The following is a 22493-nucleotide window of genomic DNA, read 5'->3' as shown; positions in this document are numbered from 1 at the left end:
TGTTCCTGCTAAACACCCTAAGCACATTTGCTGAAGTTGTCAGCTGTCAGCTGGGAAAACACCAATTAGGACTTCCTCTGAGCACCCTAGAAACTTGAACTAAATTCTTATATTCAAAGGTATTGTCACACATTCTGGATGCTTCCCAAATGTTAAATCAATCTACCAAAACCCAGGGCTGTTTCCTCCCAGTTGATAGAATTATGTCCTCACACCAGAGGGCAGCCATGTTTCCTGGCTCCCAGTGTAATTGTGTGTGTGTGTGTGCTCCAGTATCATTGTCCCATGGGGAGGGCTCCCACAGTCAACAGAAAGGTGTGTACAGTGGGGCTGCAGGGGCTGGGGATAGCTTACTTGGAGCAGTCTTCACAAGCAATGTTCCCTGTGGTCTCCTTGATGGTGCGTTCAGAAACAAAGGCAGGGTATTCTGTGTCACAAGGCTCCAGGATCTGTTTCAGTTTCTGGGCTGTAGGGAAGCAAAGGGAAGCAAAATAATGAAAGCTGGGTGCTCAGGGTCAGTGCTGTGCCTGGCAGCCCACAGCAGCTCAAGAGCTGAGGAAGCTCTGTGATTTTTCTAGGCACAGCACAATGCATTATTTTCTAATTAGTCCAGTGATTTCATCTGCCAAGCAACTCTGTAAGCTATAATTCCTGAAGCAGTTGTGTTGGCTTTGATTGGCTACCATTTATGCATCACAAGAACTCTACTTTCTGGGTCAACATCAACCACAGGGTCTCTGACCTCAGATTCACAGTGACTTAGCACCAACACATCTGGGAAATCAAATACATACATCAAAATGTAAGCTATACCATATTACTGTTTTATTGAGGACAAGAAAAAATGTCATGATACAATTGCATGGTTCTGTTATTAAAAGAAAAATTGAAGTATGAAATGGTAAAATGCATAAATGTTTGTGAAGTATAGCACATTCCAAATTCTGCTACTATGAAGTTTCTCATTCAGTAAGACACTATATCAGTTTAAAATAACTAAATAACGTGGGCATAGGAATGAGTGCACAGGCACTCTATATGAGCTAGAGGCTGCTAAATAGTTTAGAAAACTTACATCCCAATGGTGGGATCCAAACTGTAAGCCTCAATTTTCTTATTCGCACTAGAGTGCATGGTGTTCTGTTTTCAGAGGTTGATGGGAGAAGTGAGCAGAACACTGATGAGTACTGAGTGCAGTGCTGGTACACAGTGCTAAGCATTGGATTAATTACAACAATAAGAGTAACTAACAAAAGAATAAGCATTCTTGGCTTTGTAACAGCAAATGATACCATGATGTATACTGTAGGTCATGATTAAGTGCAAAAGCTCCTATAGGAGAAGTTTGGGGGGAAAATTCCCCATCTGCTACTTCTAGCTAACCCTCTCATTCCATTCTTATCTATAAAATAGGGATACTGGTTGCTCAGGCACTCTGCACAGTATGCCTACTCACATGTTTAGAATGGAATATCTGAGTCTCTTACACATAGTTTATTTTGTTGTTGTTGTTGTTGGTTTTTTGGGTTTTTTTTGGGGGCTTGGTTTTGGTGATGTATGGAATTAAGCTTATATATAAAATTTACATTTATAATTCCAAAATGTGATGTGTAGAATACAACATGTCAAGTTACACTCCAGGTACAGGTGGATGAATATCAGAACCATGGCAAACTGCCTACCTTCCTGGGATGCTGTGGGATCTAAGAGCAACACTGTAAAATATCCAGCTGCTCACAGTCGGATAATTATTAGGGCATCAATAAGTTGTAGCCCTGTGCTTTTATATTCTAACACAACTGTTTCTAACATATGTGTTTTCCCCTGAGGCTTCCTTATTTTGAAGAAACAGTCGGAGTCATAGTACAATGACACATTTTGTTTTGTTCTCTTATTTAAAACAAAATGATGCAGAGTCTAGTTCAGTTTTTTTTGTTGTTGTTGTTTGGTTGGTTGGTTGGTTTTTTTTTGGGGGGAGTGTTTGTTTGTTTGCTAGAACATATGATTTCACTGTCCAGTTGCTAACCTTAAGAGCGTGTGTTTGCCAGCTGTCACCCCACACAAGCTACACTGAAGAGGAAAATTAATGTACACACTGATTTTGACTGGCAAACTCTCTCTCTCTCTCTCTCTCTCTCTCTCTCTCTCATTCATACACACACACACACACACACAACACACATATACACATACAATAAATCCACATAAACACGCACACATAGACACACAAGACTATCTCTTGAGTCCCTTGGATGGTGGGTTTTTTTTTTTTTTGTTTGTTTTTGTTTTGTTTTGTTTTGTTTTGTTTCAATCAAATACAACAGACAAATGGAAGAAATGTAGTCCCTGTGACAAAGTGCTTGTCCCTGGGGAGGGGAAGGTGAGATGTCCCCTGCCCCATGGCAGGAACCAGCCCCTCTTCCAGTTCTTGCTTTGTACCTGTCTTGAGCAGAGAGGAGGCAGTTTGGCTTGATACTGGAGGAGGGGGTCCTGTGTTTGTTGGAATCACCTTTCCCTTTCCCTTGCATTCCTTCCGTTGTTGTATTCTTAACTGGGGGAGGAGAACCATCTGGCAACAGTTTGGCAACACGTTTTATTTTCACAGTTCTCATTTTCAAGATTGGCTTTTCTCTGTTTGGCAAGTGATTCTGATGTCCAATTTAGGCAACTTCCTTTTTATATTTAAAGTATCTGTGTTTCAAAAAGATCACTTCTAAATGAAATAAAGATTAAATATGCAATCATGTAGGCTATAAGTGGATATGGCACACACATGTAAACGGCATATAAAAACAAACAACTAAATGTGTTAAAGAGCTGCTGTGTGCCACATGCCATTCTGCTTGAGACACATTAATTTATCTCACAACAAAATATGACAAGATTAAAAATAAAATAGGAAGTAGGAACTTCTTTTTTCCCCTTTAAAGAAGTTTTAAAAAAGAAGCCTTTCACTTTTAAAGAAGGCTCTGCTGGCAGAGGAGGTGGGAAGTCAGAGTAGGCTGAAATAAATTGTTCAAAATCACCAAGGAAGTAGGTGGAGGAGCCAAAGTTTGAACTTGGGCTATTTTGCTCCAGCATGTCTAAGCTCCAGGGCTTCGGGGGCTTTGTGAAGTCAGGCCAATGCAACAAAGCTCGAGGTCTCCAGGGCAGGCTGGGGGAGGTGGCACACACATGATTTAAATAAGCCCAATAATTTCACCATCTCTAATTCTAATTGTCTGGGCTCTATTATGATGGAATGAGTCCAAAATGTCCATGGCAAAAGCTCATTTGGCCCAGATCCTTACTAGAGATGGAATTCTTTTTCCTTTGACAACCGTAAGGTACTCATGCTGATGTAGCCATAAATACTGACTGTTTGCAGCACAACTGTAGACGGCTTGGTGTGCGAGAAACATACAAATTATCCCACAAAACCATGGCCACATTTACTCTACTAACCTGGGCCTTTTTTGTCTAGAGCACTATGGAATATACCATATATATTTGCTAGCCACTACTGTTTATCTTTGGAATTTCAAACTAATAACCAACCAAGACTGCCAGCAATCTAAGGGCATTCCAAACCCATGATCTAGCAAAGCTGTAGGGACTCAGAGATGCTGCTGCTAGCCTGGGCCAGTTCATTCTTCTCCCAGAAGGGACAGGTAATGGCTCAGAAGCTGGACACAAGCTGCCTTGAGTCCTGTACAAAGTGGCTTGTCATAATCTTATCTATGCATATATTGACTGACAGCAGTGCTGGGGCAAAACCCATGATATCACCTAGACTAAGCAAGTGTTCTACACTAAGTGACACCTCTTTACGTCACCATTTTCTTAAGTGGAAAACAGCTAAAGCCTTTCAGTGGTTACCACTCAGGAGGTGCTTCTGGTTATGAGGCACTGTGCATCTGTGAATGGAACCTTCATCACCACACAATAAGCAAAGCTCTGCTGCTATGTAATTTGGTGGATGGAGCAACTAAAGCTCTGTGAAGTTAAGATACCTGTTCAAAGGACACAGCTGTAAGTGGCCGGATCCAGGTGTGCACCTGGACAGTCTCACCCGGGAGCCAATACTTGCTGATACTCTGATCTGTCTCTCACTCCAGTGACACTGGTATCTGAAACTCAAGCCACCATGACCTACCACTCACTCCCCACAGAGCATTCAACTGGACATCTACACAATTGAATTGCTTGCATTTTCCTTAGCAACAAATGTCCCTAATGAGAATAACTGACTTGGCTTCACCAGAATTATGTGCAGGCAATTGGGAATGGGTAGATTTGCAATTTGAAAAGCCTCACTCTCTCTTTGTCTCTGTGAATGCATTCCCATTCATAATTGGGTGCCAGCAAGCTCCATTTTCTTTGTGAGGCTTCACCCAAATGAGACCTTTGTGGTAATCAAGTAGAAGTGGGTTTCCACAGTCCCTTCATCAAGGAAATGGGGCAGATAAACAGTGTAATTATGGATTCCATTTTTAGCTAAAATAAAGATGTATGTCTCAGCTCAGCATCTTTATCTAGTGTGAGGATGATAAATTTAGCATGAATTGCAAGTCAAGATGGTGCTGAGACTATTCCTTCCCTATACTGAATACAGGATTCAACCAGACTTTGAACAATAACAGCATCCCACAGATAAATTCACAAACCTCTGCCTGTTTTGGTGCCTTCATTTACAACATGGCAAAAATCATAGAATAGATGGCTGTGGGCCTGAGCAAGATAGTTCAGATGTAGAACCCAGTTCACACTCAAAGAAAGACAACTGAGGCTTGTTATGGTAGAAGGTCTTGACTTAGGTCTGTGTGTGTGTGTGTGTGTGTGTGTGTGTGTGTGTGTGCTCGTACAAGCCATGCCTACGCGCAGCTTCCCCTCTCCTGCACTTTTTATGTATCTCTGCTTCTATCTAGCTACCTATCTCCACAACTTGGGTCATCAGAGAGATCTGGTTGTAAGGACTGCCAGGGACCACCTCTCAGCTATGATGGAAGGAGGAATTTGGGGGATGTGAAAGGGTTTCCCAGCATTCTGCAAATGATGAAATGTTCTGAGTCAGCACATCACAGCAACTATGCAACTATCTGAGCAGTTTTTCTACTCCATGGGATGAATGTGTTACAGTCCAGAGCAGTGGTTCTCAACCTGTGGGTCATGATCCCATTAGGGGTCACACATCAGATATCCTGCAAACAGATATTTATACTATGATTCATAACAGTAGCAAAATTATAGTAATAAAGTAGGTACAAAAATAATTTTACAGTCAGGGTCGCCACAACATGAGGAACTGTTAAAAGGGTTACAGCATTAGGAAGGTTGAGAACCTTGGGTCTAGAGTCAATGGACATTTTGGAATGGTCTTTTAGGAAGAGGTGTTAAGACTCTCAAGGCAGAATCACATAATACTTTTGACCTGTGTTGGGACAGTTGTGGAGGGAGGGATGGGGATGTAGAACTCAGAGCAGGAACTCTTTTAGAGTGTCTGGAGAAACCACACAGAAACCGTGTCTTTATCAGCCATTCTACTCTGGCTTACACCCCACTCCATCAAGACCAGAACTTCTCAAGGCTCTCATGCTGACTTTTTGAATCAGCTACTGCTTTGCTGTGGGGGCTGGCCTGAGTGTTGTGGGAATGTATAGCAGCATCCTGGCCTCTACCCACTAGATGCCAGTAGCAAGCTGTGACAATCGAAAATGTCTTCAGATAGTGCAATGACTGCTGGGAGACAGAACTGTCCCTCAGTTAAACACTGCTTTCAGCAAGGATCACAGGGACAGGCTCTCAAAAAAAGAGAAAGAAACAAAAGAAGAAAGGAAGGAAGGAAGGAAGGAAGGAAGGAAGGGAAGGAAGGAAGGAAGGAAGGAAGGAAAGAAGGAAGGAAGGAAGGGAAGGAAGGAAGGAAGGAAGGAAAGAAGGAAGGAAGGAAGGAAAAAAAACAAAAAACAACCTCAAGTGAGGGTAGGTTAGGGTGAGAATGGGAGGTCTGTCTGAGAGTGAAAACTGACACAAAGAAGGTCTTTCTTGGGGTCTGAGGATGTGGCTCAGTTGGTAGTGTGTCCATCTAGCATTCAGGAAGATCTAGGTCTCAGCACTGTACAAAGAAGGCAACATTCCAGCATTGGAGAGGTAGCAGCAGGAGGATCAAATGTTCAGGGTCATTGTTAGCAATACAGAGAAACGACCTTTAAAAAAGGAGAAAAAATGAAGGGAAGGAAACAAAAGAAAAAAAAAGAGTTCCTTCCTCACTTATGAAAAGGAACACCAAGAAATTAACCTAGTACACGACCCTCAGCAAGAAGCTCATTCCTAAGAAAGAGCCGCCCCCCCAAAGCAAGAACAAGCACCTTCACACTAGACTCCTGCCCATGCCCTCCAGTGCCCAATTCAAACCCATACTATACCTAACTAACCTCTACTAACCATTGACCTGTACTATACCTAACTTTTACTAACCATTGACCTGTACTGTACCTAACTAACCTTTATGAACCACTGAGGAAACTAGAGATTCTCAGACCTTTGTACTTTAGGCAGGGTGGGACCTGCAGGCTAGACATCCCCTTCGGCGCCATCACAGTCTCATTTGGGTAGAGTGAGTCTTTGTTCTCACTTATTGGTGCTATAGGAAGATGGTCTTAACTAAGCTACATCTCAAGTCCTCAAGATCTACTGATTTATTTTGCCTCATCTTACCTTTCTTTTATAAAATGTACATAATATCAACAGAAACAAATTTATACCACAGGTTGTTTTAGGGGATATAATAGTCTTTTTCTCACCACCTTGAATCATAGTTTGTTCTCTGCCTACTAACGTCTTCATGTTGATTTCTGACCATATTAACTCCACAGATCCCCAACACTGGATTGCAAGTCTTAGGTCTGGGGTTTTGATTATCGTTTTACATTTTTTTATGAGTTTTTAGTAGAGCATATTAATCTTGCTACATGGCCCAGGCTAGTTTTTACCCCCTAAACACAAAGCAATTCTCTTGCCTCTGCTTTCTGGATAGCTTGTGGGCCTGCAGGTATGACTCCTTGCATCTGGCTGCATAAGAATATCAATATTTTATGAATTTAATTAAAAATTTTGCAGTACCAGCATAATACACCCTTCTGTGTGTGAATTATAATCCTACAATGACCTTCTTAGGGAACATTTAAAAAGTCACCATCATTTGTTATTGTAAGTTCCTGTCAACTATGGAAACCCTTCTTTACAGTCTCAGTTACAGCCTCACATTTCATTTCTAAACTATGATAATGAACATGCACTACAATTCAAAACTAGTACCAGTCCAGTGGGCTTGATGGGGTCATGCCCAGCACAAAGATGACTCAGTGGGGTATTTAATATGCAAAGTACCTGTTGTCCCCTTAGTTGGGTGCTGATGAGAATGAATGGGCATATTAGTATCACCAAGGGAAACCTAGTGTCACGTAAAACGAAGCAAAGAAAGGTGATGGTGATAGAGAAGTGCAAGGGTTGATTGTTAAGGTACTAAGGGAGGAGCAGAATTAAATGTTTGGGGATTCAGAAAATCCATGTAGAAGGCGCCTAAGGCATGATATGCAAGCCAATATACAATACCTAAGTTGAACCACTTTATGATCTTACCATCAAAACTAAAACAAATAATTGAAAATAAAATTCATGGTAGCAGCCTACCAGTCTTTAATATCCAGGTTTAAAGAATTCAGAAAAACAAAACAAAAGAGAGAGTATCTGAGAACTTGCATTGGCTGAGAGGCCTGGAGGAGATGGGCATGGGACAGCTCACCATTTTGAAGACAAACTTCATCACTGCCTGCATTAAAACCATCATCTTCATTGTCAGAGATTAATTACAGCAGCATCTTAAGTTCCATTTACTCTGGTCAACAGATAACATGATTTATCTATCTTACTACATACACACAACACATACCACACACACACACACACACACACATACACACATGCACGCATGCACACACGCACACATGCACGCACACACGGAGATAAATATTCTCCCCACTGTTTTTATGATAGGAAACTGAGACTTGGTGAGATTAATTACTTTGCCAAAGGAAAGACTTTAAGCCAGAGTTGAACCCTACCATAGACCTGAGTTGGGTCTCTGAGAATGTCCACTAATTGTCACTCAAATCATCAACTCATGTGTTTGCAGTTGTACAGACAAAACTAGAATGCTTATCCATTTCAGACCCCTCCAAAGTGTGACTTTTCTGCTTCTGTTGGGGAAACAGGACAAAGTGAACAGGGGTGGAAAGTATCTGTAGAATACTGTGTCAGGCTATGTGGCATAGGCCTCAGCAGAGTGGCTTTCTGTCTACAGAGCTGAGGAACTGTCACAAAGTCCTGTGTGGTTTAACAAAAGCCAATGTTCACTGATAAAAAGTATCAGAACCCAGGGTTCATCACTCACACTAAGAAACAGCAACCCCAGTAGCCACCTACCTTTAGCTGTCATGTCGGAGTGCCACCAACTGCACAGGTTAAATTCCACTAGGAACCTAAACAAAAGGTGAAAAACTCCAGGGTTATACGGTCATCTAAGCCGTGGCTAGAAGGGTGTCATTTTATGTCCTTCTGTGCTTCCCCCAACTCCATTTGAAAATAACATTGCACTTTGGAGAAGCTGCTGAGCCTGGCTGAGTTTCCATTGAATGGCCACTAGGTTTCAACACACTTGGGAAAAGCTATTTTAACATCAGTGCCACCATAGATCTCCTAGTTGAGAAGGACTTTTAGTTGAAAAATGTCTGCTGTTTGGTCAGAAGTCAGCCTCTAGTAATTCACTTTTATTTATATATAATAGCACCTGGTTTTATTCCACAATAAATAGCCAGTTTCTAAAGGGCCTTTTGCCTTATTTCAGAATTTAAAATTGAACATTCTTCTGGGTAAGAACCATGGTCTACAGCAATCTAGGGTGGGTCCAGCAAATGTGTTTATACTTGTGTGTGGGGGCGAAGAGTGGGTCGAACTTTTAATGAAATTACACCATAAGCCAACTTCAGAAAAATCAGAATTTCTCAATTGATAGTGAAGGATGCAAAAGCAATATAAATCACTTTCTAAATGGGTGGCAATAGATCAAAAAATACTTTTCATTTACTTCATGGCTATCCCTAACTTCTCCATCAAAATCCAACTGCTAGGCTAGTCTCAATGCATCTTCCCCGTCTTCCCTACACAGAGCAGGTCTTTGCCTTTGAATTTACAAACATTCTTGAATTAAGAGACTGCATTAAAGCAAAGAGTAAAAAAAACAAACTGTCATTCACCAAATGGCAATGGATTTGCCTTAACCCTACAACACTGGACCCTGGCTGGGAAAAAGAAGAGTGACAGTTTAGTGCAATTTGTTCAGTCTGGTCAATTGCTATTTCTGGGATACACTGTTGCTGCAATGTGTCCTTTATCTCATCTGGAGGCCAGAGTCTTCATAAATCTGATTTAATCATAGCACTTAACAGGCAGAGTCAGGCAGATCTTTGTGAGTTTGAGGCCAGTCTGATCTACCAGAGTGAGTTCCAGGACAGGCTTCAAAGCTACATAGAAACCCTGTCTCAAAAACAAAAACAAACAAACAAAGAAACAAAACAAAACAAAAAACCCAAAAGAACAAAACAAAAAAGTCACAGAGTCACAGAGTCATCCAGAATCCTCAGAGAGAGGATCACAATTTGATAAGGTTAATTTACTTATTAACCCCTCTCTAGGTAAAGCCCCAGCCCTTTTTGGGGCCCATGTAAACCTGGCTCCTTCCCCAAACCAATACAACCCAGCAACAGTGGACAGCTTGGCTGAATGTTCTCCTGACCACAGCCCACCCAGGCAGCATTAAGACAGCCAGGCATCCATGTTAAATTTAAGAGTAACCACAATAAATAGATTTGGCTTGTGTATCGTAAGCTGTTAGTCTGCTCAACAATGACATCGGGGCATACAGAGTGGTTGTGAGTAACTAACATTAAAAAGATAGCTTTGTGTTCTCAGAAGTCAGTACTTTGAGGTATTCAGTGGATCCAAAGTTAATGAGAGCAGGAAGCACCATCTCCCCATTCACTGCATCACAGAAACAGAGGGATGAGGATACTTGTGGAAAAGAATATACCAGATGGTACTTACAAGACAAGTTCAGTCATTATCCACTTGGCTGCTGAGAGGAAGGCGTTATAGGGCTGAAGGGAAGAATTCACCCCCATTAAAACAACGCTTACACAAGCAGTTTGTAGTTTGACTTGAGGCTTTACATAGAGACAATGTTATTCTTCTGGAGAGATGGATATCATGTTAAAAACCAGGGAGGGTCTAGCTAAAGGAAGAATATGCTTGGATACTGTATCCCAAAACTAACATTTAAAACTTTGAACTCCCCTGTAGTGAGATGTGATTTACAAGTAAAATAAACATGATCTAATACAAGGGTTATCACTGGGGGGAAGGAGGAAGTTCAACAAACGATGCTTAAACCTTTACCCTCTAGGGGCTAATATTTCACAGCCTGATGCTGAGGGGCTGGAGTCATGTAACTAATTTCAAATGGTAATTCGCAGCGCTCCCCTTTGGAAAGGTGACTTGCAGTTCTCCATCACTGAATGTCATTCATTGAGAGAAGCACAAATTGAACACACTTGATTTTAATGCCTTCCATGAATTATGGAGGATTTGGGTTGCCCTTTCTCGCACTTACATATTTGGACTTGAAAAAATGATAACCATATGAACATGTGATTTTATCCCCACAGAAAATCCCCTGCATGCTATAAAAGAAGGCATTGACAGCCTAATCTTTATTTCAGAATATTTTAATTAAAAAAAGCAGTCGGATTGTTTACTCTGTGATATTTCCTATGTGGATAATTCAATTTCCTGAATTCTGGAAAATACCATGTCCCCCTCAGTTGGTTCTTTGTACCTAGGTATGCCAGATATGTAAGTGGTACATAGACTTGCGAGGCAGACGATGGCATTGGCAGAACCGGGCTCCAGACAACAGGTCCAGAAAAATCCTCAGCACCTTTTGTGGCTGCCATTCAGGAAGGCCGTGCCAAACCTTGGTTTCTGAGGCGATAGCTGCCTAATCCTCCTCTCTGAGTACTTTTAATTACAAGAACCAGAAGTAGGAATGGAGGAATTATCCAGTTTTAAATGAAACAAGGATGAGAATTTATAGTCCCCTAACTTGCTGAAAGGTTCCTTTCTCAAGCCAGAAAGCGGCAGAGAGCAGTATAAACAGACAAACAAACTAAACCTATTGAGCTTATTCCTGGCTCACTCTGCTTTTGAAGGCTGGGGGAGTTCTTGCTCTGAGTTCAGTGAGTTCTTCAACTTGGAGCTCCTGAACTGGAGTACTCTGTGCCTCCAGGGTTAGGGTCAGAGAAAGATACTAACTTAATAATTTCTTAAAACTTAATGTGTCTCAAAGCCCTGTGGTTTTGCCATTAGGTGTTATGGCATTTAAGCCATCATTTTCCCGATCCCCAGAAAGACCCAGGGAGTCAGAGCAAGAACTAATTCTGGGTCTTTGTTCCCCCTGGGATGGCTAATGCAGGTGGAGCTGAGGGGGTAGGCTGTGTAGCTTGGCACTGGCTCACCAGAGGCCAGAGAAAAGGAGTTCTAGCAGAACTTGCTAGACTGAGCTCCAACTGGATATCTGAGCAAACAAAAGGATTATGCAAATAGGGATTAAGATTTTTGAAAGCTAAAGATCATTGAGTAGGATAAGGCCATCAAGGTTTCTAAAAGCAATGGTGGAAGCCAGTCTTGGGAACATTGCAAATCTGCAAATAGTCCCAGTCCGTGCAGGGAAGCCAGTGTGGTCATGAAAACCCTCCATTAGAAGTGGACTTTGCTGTAAAGTATCCTTTAGGTGTTTTCTGTAAAGTCCGACTCTCAGGGCCTCTCAGAAACTGTGAGGCTCGGACCCTTTCTTGCTCATTCTGGGAAGGAGAATCAGGTTAAGCATTTGGCTTGTAAAGTCTCATGGCTCACAGAGGTCCAAAAGGTGTAGCAAGAAGGCTTTGAAATTTTGTAATTTAAGGGAAATTTTTGGTTGCATTTTAGTATTTCCAAAAATCAAATCACATTCCAAGGGTTATATTTGTTTACATATGTGGCCTATCTTGAGGAATACTACCTTTAAGAAAAAAAAAAAAGAAAAAGAAAGAAAGAAAAAACAAAAACACTGAGTTTTCAGATAATTGAGGGTGAAACTGCTATTTTCTGTATATTGCAAATTACATTTTTAAACCAGGAAGAGTTAATTTCTGACAGTATGGAGGCACCATGTACCTTGATCCTGGGTTGTAATATCCTCAGTGGACACACATGTGTGCACACATCTGTGAAAGGGCTCATTGGTGTGTGCTCTCTCTCTCTCTCTCTCTCTCTCTCTCTGTGTGTGTGTGTGTGTGTGTGTGTGTGTGTGTGTGTGTGTGTGTGTATAAGCCCAGGGTAGATGGCAGATGTCTCCCTCAGCTGCAGTCCACTAGCTTTGAGACTGAGTTCAGAGATCCCAGCTGGCAGACAGGGCTGGAGACGCTGCACCTGCCCTGGGGCTGGGTTACAGGTGCACACCACCAGGTTTGACTTTCATGTGGGTACAGGGGACTCAAACACAGATCCCTATGGTTAAGTGGAAAGAACAATTTATGTCAAACAAAACTAAATTCTTTTAATTCTCTTATGTAACAAACAGTGAAGATTCTCTTCTCCTTGTCTATAAAGGGGAGTGTGTGTGTGTGGGGGGGGAGGTTCATTAATCCAGCTAAGACCTTGACCTGCTTTTTAACTTATATAATCCCTGAATCTGGGTTTAAACAGAAGCAGTTCTTAGTGAATACAATCAGGAAATACCTGTAAACAGTCTTGGTTTTGAGTAAGGTACCTTTGATACCCTAAAGCCCGAGCCACATCTCCTCAAGGCAGCAGGAGGGCCCTGTGAACTTACATCCAGGAGTCCGTGGGCGCTGCCGCTGCTCTCCTTGTTGGCTCTACACATGGCCTGGTAGTCATACAGGTTGATTCTACAGGGCAACAGAAAGAGGTGCATAAGGAAATGAAAACACATGGGCATTACATAATGCTTAGGATCAGGGAAGTGAGTGATCGCCAGTATCATGTGCAATTGTCACAATCAGAAAGAAGCCTAACTGTTACAGACACAGACCATAGCAGGGAATGTACTGGAAACTCATGTCATGCCACATCACCACTGGAGCTTAAAGAAGGTGTCTGCAAGAGTACAGGGGGATTTTTAAAAATCTAACTTGATAAATTCTCCATTTTAGTTCAAAGCAAGGACAGTTTGCATAGACCACTGTACTCCCTAGGCTACTCTGATTGAATCTAGATTCCTGGATACAACTGTTTGCTAAATGAGACCCAGCAAGAGCCACTTTAGTTTACAAAATGGCAGCACCATCTTCCTGTTCTCATGCACTAGAAAACAGACCAGGATTAAGTCAATGCCTAGAGTGATGGGAAGGAAAGCCAGAGGTTCATTGACTACAATCCACTCAGTGTTACCACTCAGCACATCCTAGTTTGAAAACAGCATAATTCATGAAAGAAGATTGTGGGCCCTTTGTTTCTACTGCTGATGAGAGATAACTGTCAGCCCCAGAAATGCTGTACACAGTTTGTCTGGGGTATTTAGTTTCCTGTTGACAATTTTATTTTTTAATAAAGGTGAATGAATGGAACATGTGCTTTATCTCATTATCAGAAGCAGTGGTTAGAGCCCTGGATCTCCATCTGGCCTTCAATGTCCCATCACAATTGCTGGCAGTCTAAAGGAGAGATGACCAAAGTCCAGTCTGACATGGAAATATTTCAAATAGCTTAATATATCCACTCATATATGTTGGTGTAGAATTCTCCCCACAAGAATTCCTTTCTAGAGCAATCCATTGCTTACCACTTTGCTATGCCTAGAAAGAATACTAAAATACAATACTACTACTCTATGTGGCCAGTCTGATGTGGTACCCATCTCTCCCTTCCCTCACTAGTATAGTATATATCAGGGAAAAGGAATTGTTTCCCAAGGCAAATGCATGAATTACTGCCTGATGACAATCTCACCTAAATGAGCCCCAAGACAATATGTACAGACCTTCTTGAACAACTCTCTGGGGACAGTACAGATCCATGTATGGGTACCAAAAGAAAACTGGCTACCTCTGACCAAATTGCAATGGAGGTCAGCTCCAACCAGTGGCACATAGTGGTGTCACAATAAGCCTGAACTGGTGGTCACACAATCACCATGCAGTCCTGGGTGACTCTTTCCATCAAAAACAGTCTCCCTTATGCCTACCTTTTTCTTCCTGCAAATAAGCAGCTTTGTTTCTGGAAATAGAAATAAAGGCCTTGAACAAACCACACACTACCCTGGGTGAAGTCTAGGTCCATGCTTCAGACAGCTAGGCAGAGGATGGACAGGTCACTGGAAAGCAACCTGGTCTGTTACTATAGTCCAGGGTACCCTCCAAAGCTGGAATGAGGGACCATGCTATAGCAACCTTCATCTCCACAATCTGAGCTGATGACTGTGGTAATAGAAGCTGCTGTTGGGTGGATCCTAAGCAGGGACCATAATCTACAAAGCATATCATCCGATTTGCCAAAAATGCAAAGCATGTCTCAGCCAGTCTGACAGTCCAAGTCCACATAGCTCACCAGTGACAGAGCCAGAATGAGCTGAGGGCCAATCTAATGCACTTCATTCTGCCTTCTTCGAAGAAGTCTGTTCTGAAGAGTCTCAGAAAAGCACAGAGTCACACCTGTATCCATGCCAGACTCTCACTGGACCACCCTAACAAATGCTGCCCAAGATAGGTTCTCAGAAACAAAGGCCAGGACTATTTTGCACCTCCAGCTGAGGGGCTACCGAGCAGTCCTGTTACTCACAGCCAGAAAGAACCAGCTGGCTCATAAGACCAGCTGGCTGGTGGTAACCATGGTAACCTCCTGACTGACAGATGGCTGGAAGCTCGGGATTCTCCCTGGATCTTTTCCAGAGACCCCAGCTGAGGGCAAAATGAATCACTGTGGGGAAGCTTCCGGGCCTGAGCACCTGCCTCTCACTGCAAGTGGGATGGGGGAGGGGGCGTCTGATGCTACTACTGTTCCCAAAGAGGTCAGAGAGTCAACCCTCCCTCCTGTCTACTACACACATTGACATCCAGATGTTAAAAAAAAAAAAAAAAAAAAAAAAACCTTTAAGATTATTGGTCTTTTGGAATTGATTTTTTTTTTCCTTACTGTTTTAAATAACTCCACTTTGTGGCTACCTGCATCCTGTTCTGCTGATTATAGTCAAAGAACAAGATAATTGCCTGGTTTCTTGGGCTCTAAAATAAGCCCCAAGAATGGTGCCTAGCTCTGTGGAGCTCAGGGCTGGGAATGTAGACTCATGACAGATAACATGCCTTAATTCCCATGACTTCATCACCAGACCACTTCAAGCCCCGGTTGTCCACAGCCGGAGACCTTGTCATTAGTGACAACCAGCTCCCTAGATGGGGCTCAGATGGGGCTCTTTGAAACTCTGAAGGAGATAAGCACTGTGTCCCATGCAGCAGCCTCTCAGAGCAGCAGGAGCAGAGCCTGCCATGCACTCTGGACAGGGTGGTCTACTAGGGCATTTGCTGTCATTTGCTGTTACTGTAATTTTCTCCACTAGGAAAAACAAAATAAAACAAAGCCCCAACCAAGCAATTTTTTCCTAAGATTTAGCAGGTTGATGTTTAAAGTAGTAAGCTGAGCTCAGTTAGACTGCTTAGCAACTGTGGAACAAACATTTATTAAACATCTACTATGTGCCACAAGTCCAGGAAACTGGCCTCTAATAATGCCTAATCACGGTAGTGCCCCACCCCCACCCCTGGCTAAAATGATTAGCCTAAAACCCAATCTTGAAACAGCTTAGTATTTATAAACACAGCCACAGAAGCATGAACAGAGAAGCCTTTGACCTAAGGCCCATCTTGGGGTGTAATTAAACAGTTTTTAATCTAAACCACTATGAAGCAAAGAGACTGACCTGAAGCAGCACCTACAAATGTTTTTCCTGTTGAGCTTGAAAGTGCACTCCATAGGGATCATGCCCACAGGTGAGGGCACTAGATACAGCCACAGAAAATGCTGGAAGAGGGGGAAGGGCTGTCTCTCCTGCCCCAAGCCATCAGCAGGGTCATCCCACTGAAGTGTCTCTCCACAAGACACTGTAATTTCCACCTGGCACACTCATAAGGGAGTCAGGAATTTACCTCACCCAGGCCCTGTTGCCTTCCAGTTGGCTAACCACAGATCACTCAGCACCGGCCTTAGTGGATGCACACACTCCCTAAGCTGCATTGCCCTACAGTCAGCATGGCCACAGCAGATTGCCTTCACTTGGGATGCATTAAATCAATGTCTTTCATTGTCAGGTGCTAACGGTATCCAAAAGACCAAAGCTCTTATCTTCTCCCAGGAATATTGGCATTCTCTCCCAGGTCAGGGCTTGGAACATTAACAGGAGTAACAACCTACGGCTAAGGAAGGTGAAGTCCAACTCAAGGCTATTCCCACAAGTATGAGGCAGAGTTTTCACAGACAAGTACTTAAGAGAAAGTTAAAAGGTTGAAATGTTTATCTCAGATTACAGTTTCAGAGGCTCCTGTATACAGTCTGCTGGAGCCATTGCTTTTAGGCCCATGGTAAGGCACAAAGGTATCATGGAGGAACACTGATCACATCAGGACATTCAAGAGAAGAGCAGGACAGGACAGGACAGGGCAGCGCCTATCTTCCTAAGTCATGATTCGACTCGGATGACTTACTTCTTCTAATCAGACTTCACCTTCATAGCCTGCCTCCCAAGAGTCTCCCCAAATACTGAATCCACCAGTGGATGAAGCCATTGATTACTCCTAGAGAGTTTTTTGAAGTAGAGATTTTTGGAAGTTGGGTTCACTCTTCAAAGGAACTACATAGAGTAGAGCAGGTGTGGAGAAGGCAGAGTTAGTCTCTCTGTGCCTAGCTACTCTACTAATAAGAAGTACCCAAGAATTTCCTTGATTACTTTGCCTAAGTACCTTGGAAGTATGATGAAGCCATCCATTTGAGCAGAAGTATTGCAAGGGGGGGACTGCTTAATAGACATGTAATTTACTAAAGCAAATTTTAGTGAACAAATAGTAAACTCGGTCTTTTGAACGGTTGTGGACATTATGAATCTCTTTCTGCCGACCTGGACTGCAGACACAGTGGCTGACATACAGCTTTCCTGCATCACCAAATGGTGATGTGTTTAAAGCCAATGCGGGAAACAAAGCTGTGGTCCTGGGCTCACACTGACTAACACAAGTTCTCCAAGGCAGTATTATAAATCTCCACTAGCTCTTAAGACAGAGTAAGCATAACAGTTAAAGTAAATGAACAACATCAACCAAAATAATCTCGGGGGGGGGGGGGGACTCTCCCATTCCAACCATGGCAACATGGCAAAAGACCAGCAGAGACCAGGAGAACATATTCTGAGCTCAGTTCCATTAGCCCCTCTCACTCCTATGGGTAAACTTATAGGATACTAAAATCCTACAGCCTCCATTTTGGCTCTGCTTTTGTCAAATGAAATGATAGTGGCTTCCTCTTGGGATTGGTATGGAGATTAAGCAAGGGCAGGCATGTGGCATCTCTGCCTATAGTCAGTGCTATATACTAAGGCTGGCCACCCATTTCAGGAAGACCAAGGCAGCCATTGTTACAGCAGCTTGTGAGGTTTGCAGAATGGCCTGTTGGAATCTTCACATTTCTTCATTCCAGAAAGTTTAGCCCTGAAACACACTTGTTCAAGCCCATTTGTCTCCTTGTTCCCATCAGCACCACCCCTGATATAGCATACTTTGGTGGAAGTGGCCAGGTCAACAGGAAGCCAGGATTGTAGTCATTACAGGAGCCGCTATGCATTAGGCTTCAGTGGGGAAGTGGACAACCAACATTCAAGCATAGTACATTTCTCCTCTCTCATTTGCTCAGCTCCAAAGCTGGGTTGTGAGCTCTGCCATGGCTAAAGGGAAGACGTGCCTCCATTTTCAATTCTGCCTGGATGTGTCACCATTTAGAAAGGTGACTTCAATTACAAAGCATTCTTGGTAAATATATTTATGACTCTTGGGGGTGGGATGACAAGCCTAGGTATACTGCATCAAGCACAGAAAGGGAAAGACAGGGGTGGCAGATGGGGTGGGTCAATAGCTGACAGACAGAAGTAGGTTCCATTGACAGCTTCAAAACACTAAAATTATTTGCCCACAGTTCATTTCCTTGCAAGCTATAAGTCAAGTGTATTCACGATGGACCTTTCTGGCTACAAGCAAAATTCGATATGTGAAGAACAAAGGAAGATGAGCCTTGGTCTTCCCAGAAACCACAGGAATATTTGCTAAGAGTAGAAATCCCAGGGAAAACCCTCAAGTCCCTGTAACTTGACAAATAACATCACTCTTATGTCCTGCAGGGTGGACCTACTCCTTACTCGGTTCCTACCTGCTTCGAATCCCTTGACTGATGGAAGATGTCATTCTGTATATGTTTCTTATACTGGTCAATGAATAAAGCACTGTTGGCCAATAGGAAAGGAAGATAGGAGGGACTAGGAGACAAGGAGGAAATAGGAAGTAGGAAGGAGGAGTTAAGATGGAGAGACTGGGGAGACGAGATGCCTGCCATATTCCCCGGTAAGATATGACCAAGTGGAAATACATAGAAATGGGTTAATAATTAAGACAGAGCTAGCCGATAAGAAACTAGTACCTGGCCAATAGCATAATATCAAATACAGAGTCTCTGCATTATTTGGGGCTGGCGCGGTGGCAGGGCAAGACCAGGAGGCGGGCGGAAAAACCATGCTCCTACTCCGTACCGGGTTCCTACCTGCTTCGAATCCCTTGACGTCTACATGGAACTTGTTTCAATGATCCTGTTTCCATCTCCCTGAGTCACACTTGTGCCTCTTACCATTGGCATTTCCTATCTCAGCTGTAGCCTGACTCAGTGGGACTCAGGTGAACTGTATTCTGCCCTCTTCGGGAAGACAGAGGCAATGGGGTAGGAAGAAGGGAGACACACATTTCTTTGATAATCTGCTAAATATTCTGCTGTGGTTAGATGCCCTTCCTGGGATGAAGCCTGAGCTCACTTCTTTGTGTCTGTATACCTGGTGTTTTGCTTTACTAAGTGTGGCAGATCCTAGAGCGGTGGTTCTCAACTTGTGGGTTGTGATCCCTGTGAGCATTAAACAGGCTTTCAGAAAGGTCCCCTAAGACCATCAGAAACACTGATATTTACATCACAATTCATAACAGTAGCAAATTACAGTTATGAAGTAACAGGAAAATAGTTTCATGGTTGGGGTGGTCACTACAACATGAAGAGCTAGCTGTATTAAAGAATCTTAGATTAGGAAGGTTGAGAACCACTGTCTTAGAGAAACCATAGGATGCCTGGGAGAGAAATCACCATATGCATGAAAGATGGATCTCATCATACCTGATTTGGTTTGAATGTGAAATGTCTCCCTCAGGCTTATGCATCTGAACATTGGTTTGCAGCTGGTGACATTGTTTTGGGAGTCCTGGTCTAGCTAGTCCTAGCTAGGAGTGGGCCATGAGGTTTATAGCCCTGCCTTGCTTCCTGATCGAGCAAGACATGAACAGGATGCATCATGAAGTGCCTTGACCAAACTTGCAGCCATAGTGCCTGCCCTGCAGTATGGCCTGGAACCACATCCAGCCTTACCCCTCCTCCCTTAAGTGCTCTGTCAGGCATTCTGTCACAGCAGTGACAACTCCCTCAAGAAAGGTTGCAGGTGTAGCACTGGAAGGCAAGGAGACCCCAGGCCCTATATAGGAAGCAATAGACTTAAACGGCCTTACTTAAAAAGAGGAGGAACAGATAGGGAATGAGCAGGTTATATGCTAACCCCCATCTTGGCTTGGTGACATGTCCCACTCTGCCAAGTGTTGTGTGTGTGTGTGTGTGTGTGTGTGTGTGTGTGTGTGTGTGTGTCTGTCTGAATGTCTCTGTATGTCTGTGTGTGTTTGTGTGTGTGTGGGGGGGTCTGTGTGTGTCTGTGTGTATGTATGTCCTGCAAAGGGTTTGTCCTATGGTGATTCCAAGACTGGGAGCACAGGCTATAACACAAGGACATTTTCTAGCTAGGGACATACCTACATTTTCCCATTCAGCTCTTATTTACAGCTATGTGAGGACTTCATTTAGAGTCTAAATTTTGGATCATTTTGCTAAAGAAAAAGATAATGATATCAAATAAAAGCCACAAAAGCTCAAGTACTGCCTATGCATGAACAATGGGACTGGTGCACAAATAAGTTTTTTGACACTGGCTTTGACCTTGGTTGCACATGAGGAACACATGGAGGCATTTACTATACACACATACTGGGGCTCCTTCCCCACACCAATATAAGATGGATCTCCCAGGATGCACCCTGAGCATAGGTATATTTTAGATTTGTTTCACTCCTATGAGACACTGAAGTACAAGAGCCCAGACCCCTTGATCAGCCTTCATTTGTACAGCGGGGTCACTGATTTCTTGTTAAGTGACCAACGAGAAACCGGTGGTTTGATCCCTTGCTGAAGGGCTGATGTTCCCTTCTTAGGCAATAGCTCTGCAATGCTCCAACTAACATTCCTGTTGACAAAGCAAGTTTGCTTCAGAGACTGAGAGACCTGTGCCTAGCCACATGGTTGCAAATCAATTGCTCAACATGAAGTCTTCCTTTAATACCGGAGCATCGCAGAGGTACCATTAAGAACTTGGAACCTGCCAGGCATGGGACCTCCTGCCTGTATAATCCCAGCACTAAGGGAGGACAAACATAAAAAGAATTTTCAACCTTTTCCTACGACTGACTAGTATTAATTTCTCCGCAGATATTTGATAATTTTCTTTAGGACCCCTGGAAGTAGGAGTGGGGGAGGAGACCCATAAATTCTAGTGTATTTGCAAAAGGGACAAGGTCATGGCTGACAACAGACAGATACAAGTATGCATTCTGAGAAATGCAGGTTCATGGCTTTTACTAGACAAGAGCATGGGTAGAAAAGAAAACAGCCAAGGCAAGAAACCCCCAGTGAGTCACCAGTCAGTGAGCCCACATACTCTCTATGATAAGAACAAAGAAGTATTTGAAGTTCTCTGGAACAAAAAAAGCTGACCTGGCACAGAATGACAGATAAGAAGAAAAAAGTAAGTACAGCCTACGGGCATGGTGGGTCTGAGGATTTGTGAATTTCAACTGAGTGATCTCATCACTCACCTGGTCTCCCAGCCTACAACTTCTGCTCTCCAGATAAGACACCGCTGAGCCAACAGCTTCTTTCACCTCTGCTCATCCCCAGAAGCTGAGGTAGAGGGCAGAGAGTGGAGAAGTCTTGCTTTGTCCACACTACAGAACACTGGAAACCAGCTCTGCCATAGAGAATTAGGCAGAGTTCTTGGTCTTTCCAAGACTTATCATCTCCATACATAGATTAAGTCTGAGGCATATTTATCCCCAAGGCTGTCCCCATGGGCCTGTAGACTGAATCACTGAACAGCCCTACACTTATGACGGCTCACATTGCTTAAACACACTGCTGACAAGTGTCTATCAAGCCTCAAACAAAGGTCCTATATCTCTAGTTTGCTCTTGGCCCTGCTACTAGCTTTTACTGTTTCATGAAGTTGCTGGAAGGTTTAAAGAACAGTGATATGTGTGGGCCAGAGTGGTACATACCTGTTATCTCAACACGTTGGAGGCTGGGACTTCAAGGCCAGCCTGGGCTATAGTATAAAATGACAGAATGGAAAGAGAAGAAGGGAGGAAGGAGGAAGGAGGAAGGAAGAGGAGAGTAAATGAGGATGAGAAGAAAGGAGGAAGAATGGACAGATGTATGTATGTACAGATGGGTGGATGGAAAGAAAGAAAGAAACAAAGAAAGAAACAAAGAAAGAAAGAAAAAGCAAAACAGGAGGAAGTTGGTGGTGCAACCTAGCTCAGCTGTGACAGAAATGTGGAAGATGCAAAGATTGCCATTTTCTTTTTCTCTCCTTTCCCCAACACTGCTCATGCATCTGTTCTTGCCTCTGGGCCCCTAGGTCACAGAGGAGCTGGTGGGACAGATTGATGCCAAAGACTTAGCTAAAGTGACCAACAGCAAGGAGTTTTGCCCTTAAAGGGTTTCAAGGGCTGCTGTGGAACTGTATCGAACATCTTGTAAGCAATTTAGTTGTTCACAGAAATCAAAGGCCCAAGAAATCACAGACCCCAACTTGAATGTTATTTCCTTCTGATGGCACTGCTGTGTACATTACCATTGGGCCACCAGGTGAGAAGGCAGAACAATGATAGCAAAGGGCCACTGCAGTATATTGTCAGATTTTGCATTGCTGTAACCAAATACTGAGAAGAGTAAGTTAATGG

General features: G+C 43.1%; 1 protein-coding gene across 2 annotated transcripts in view; it reads right to left on the bottom strand.

Moving 5' to 3' along the window:
• Window positions 1-350: 350 nt before the first annotated feature.
• The window catches only part of LOC127236843 (voltage-dependent calcium channel subunit alpha-2/delta-3), a 775613-nt gene continuing 753470 nt past the window's right edge, over window positions 351-22493 (bottom strand). For both annotated transcript variants that reach the window (XM_051204755.1, XM_051204756.1), the window contains 4 exons: window positions 12962-13037; window positions 10138-10190; window positions 8461-8516; window positions 351-466 (listed from right to left, as the gene is read on the bottom strand). In XM_051204755.1, coding sequence (XP_051060712.1) covers window positions 351-466; window positions 8461-8516; window positions 10138-10190; window positions 12962-13037 — 301 coding nt within the window. The remainder of the gene's footprint in view (window positions 467-8460; window positions 8517-10137; window positions 10191-12961; window positions 13038-22493) is intronic.

Source organism: Phodopus roborovskii, unplaced genomic scaffold (genome assembly GCF_943737965.1).
Source record: "Phodopus roborovskii unplaced genomic scaffold, PHOROB, whole genome shotgun sequence".
NCBI classification, from domain to species: Eukaryota; Metazoa; Chordata; class Mammalia; order Rodentia; family Cricetidae; genus Phodopus; species Phodopus roborovskii.
Note: the sequence above shows the minus strand (reverse complement) of the source record. Positions and strands in the feature narration are given on the sequence as shown.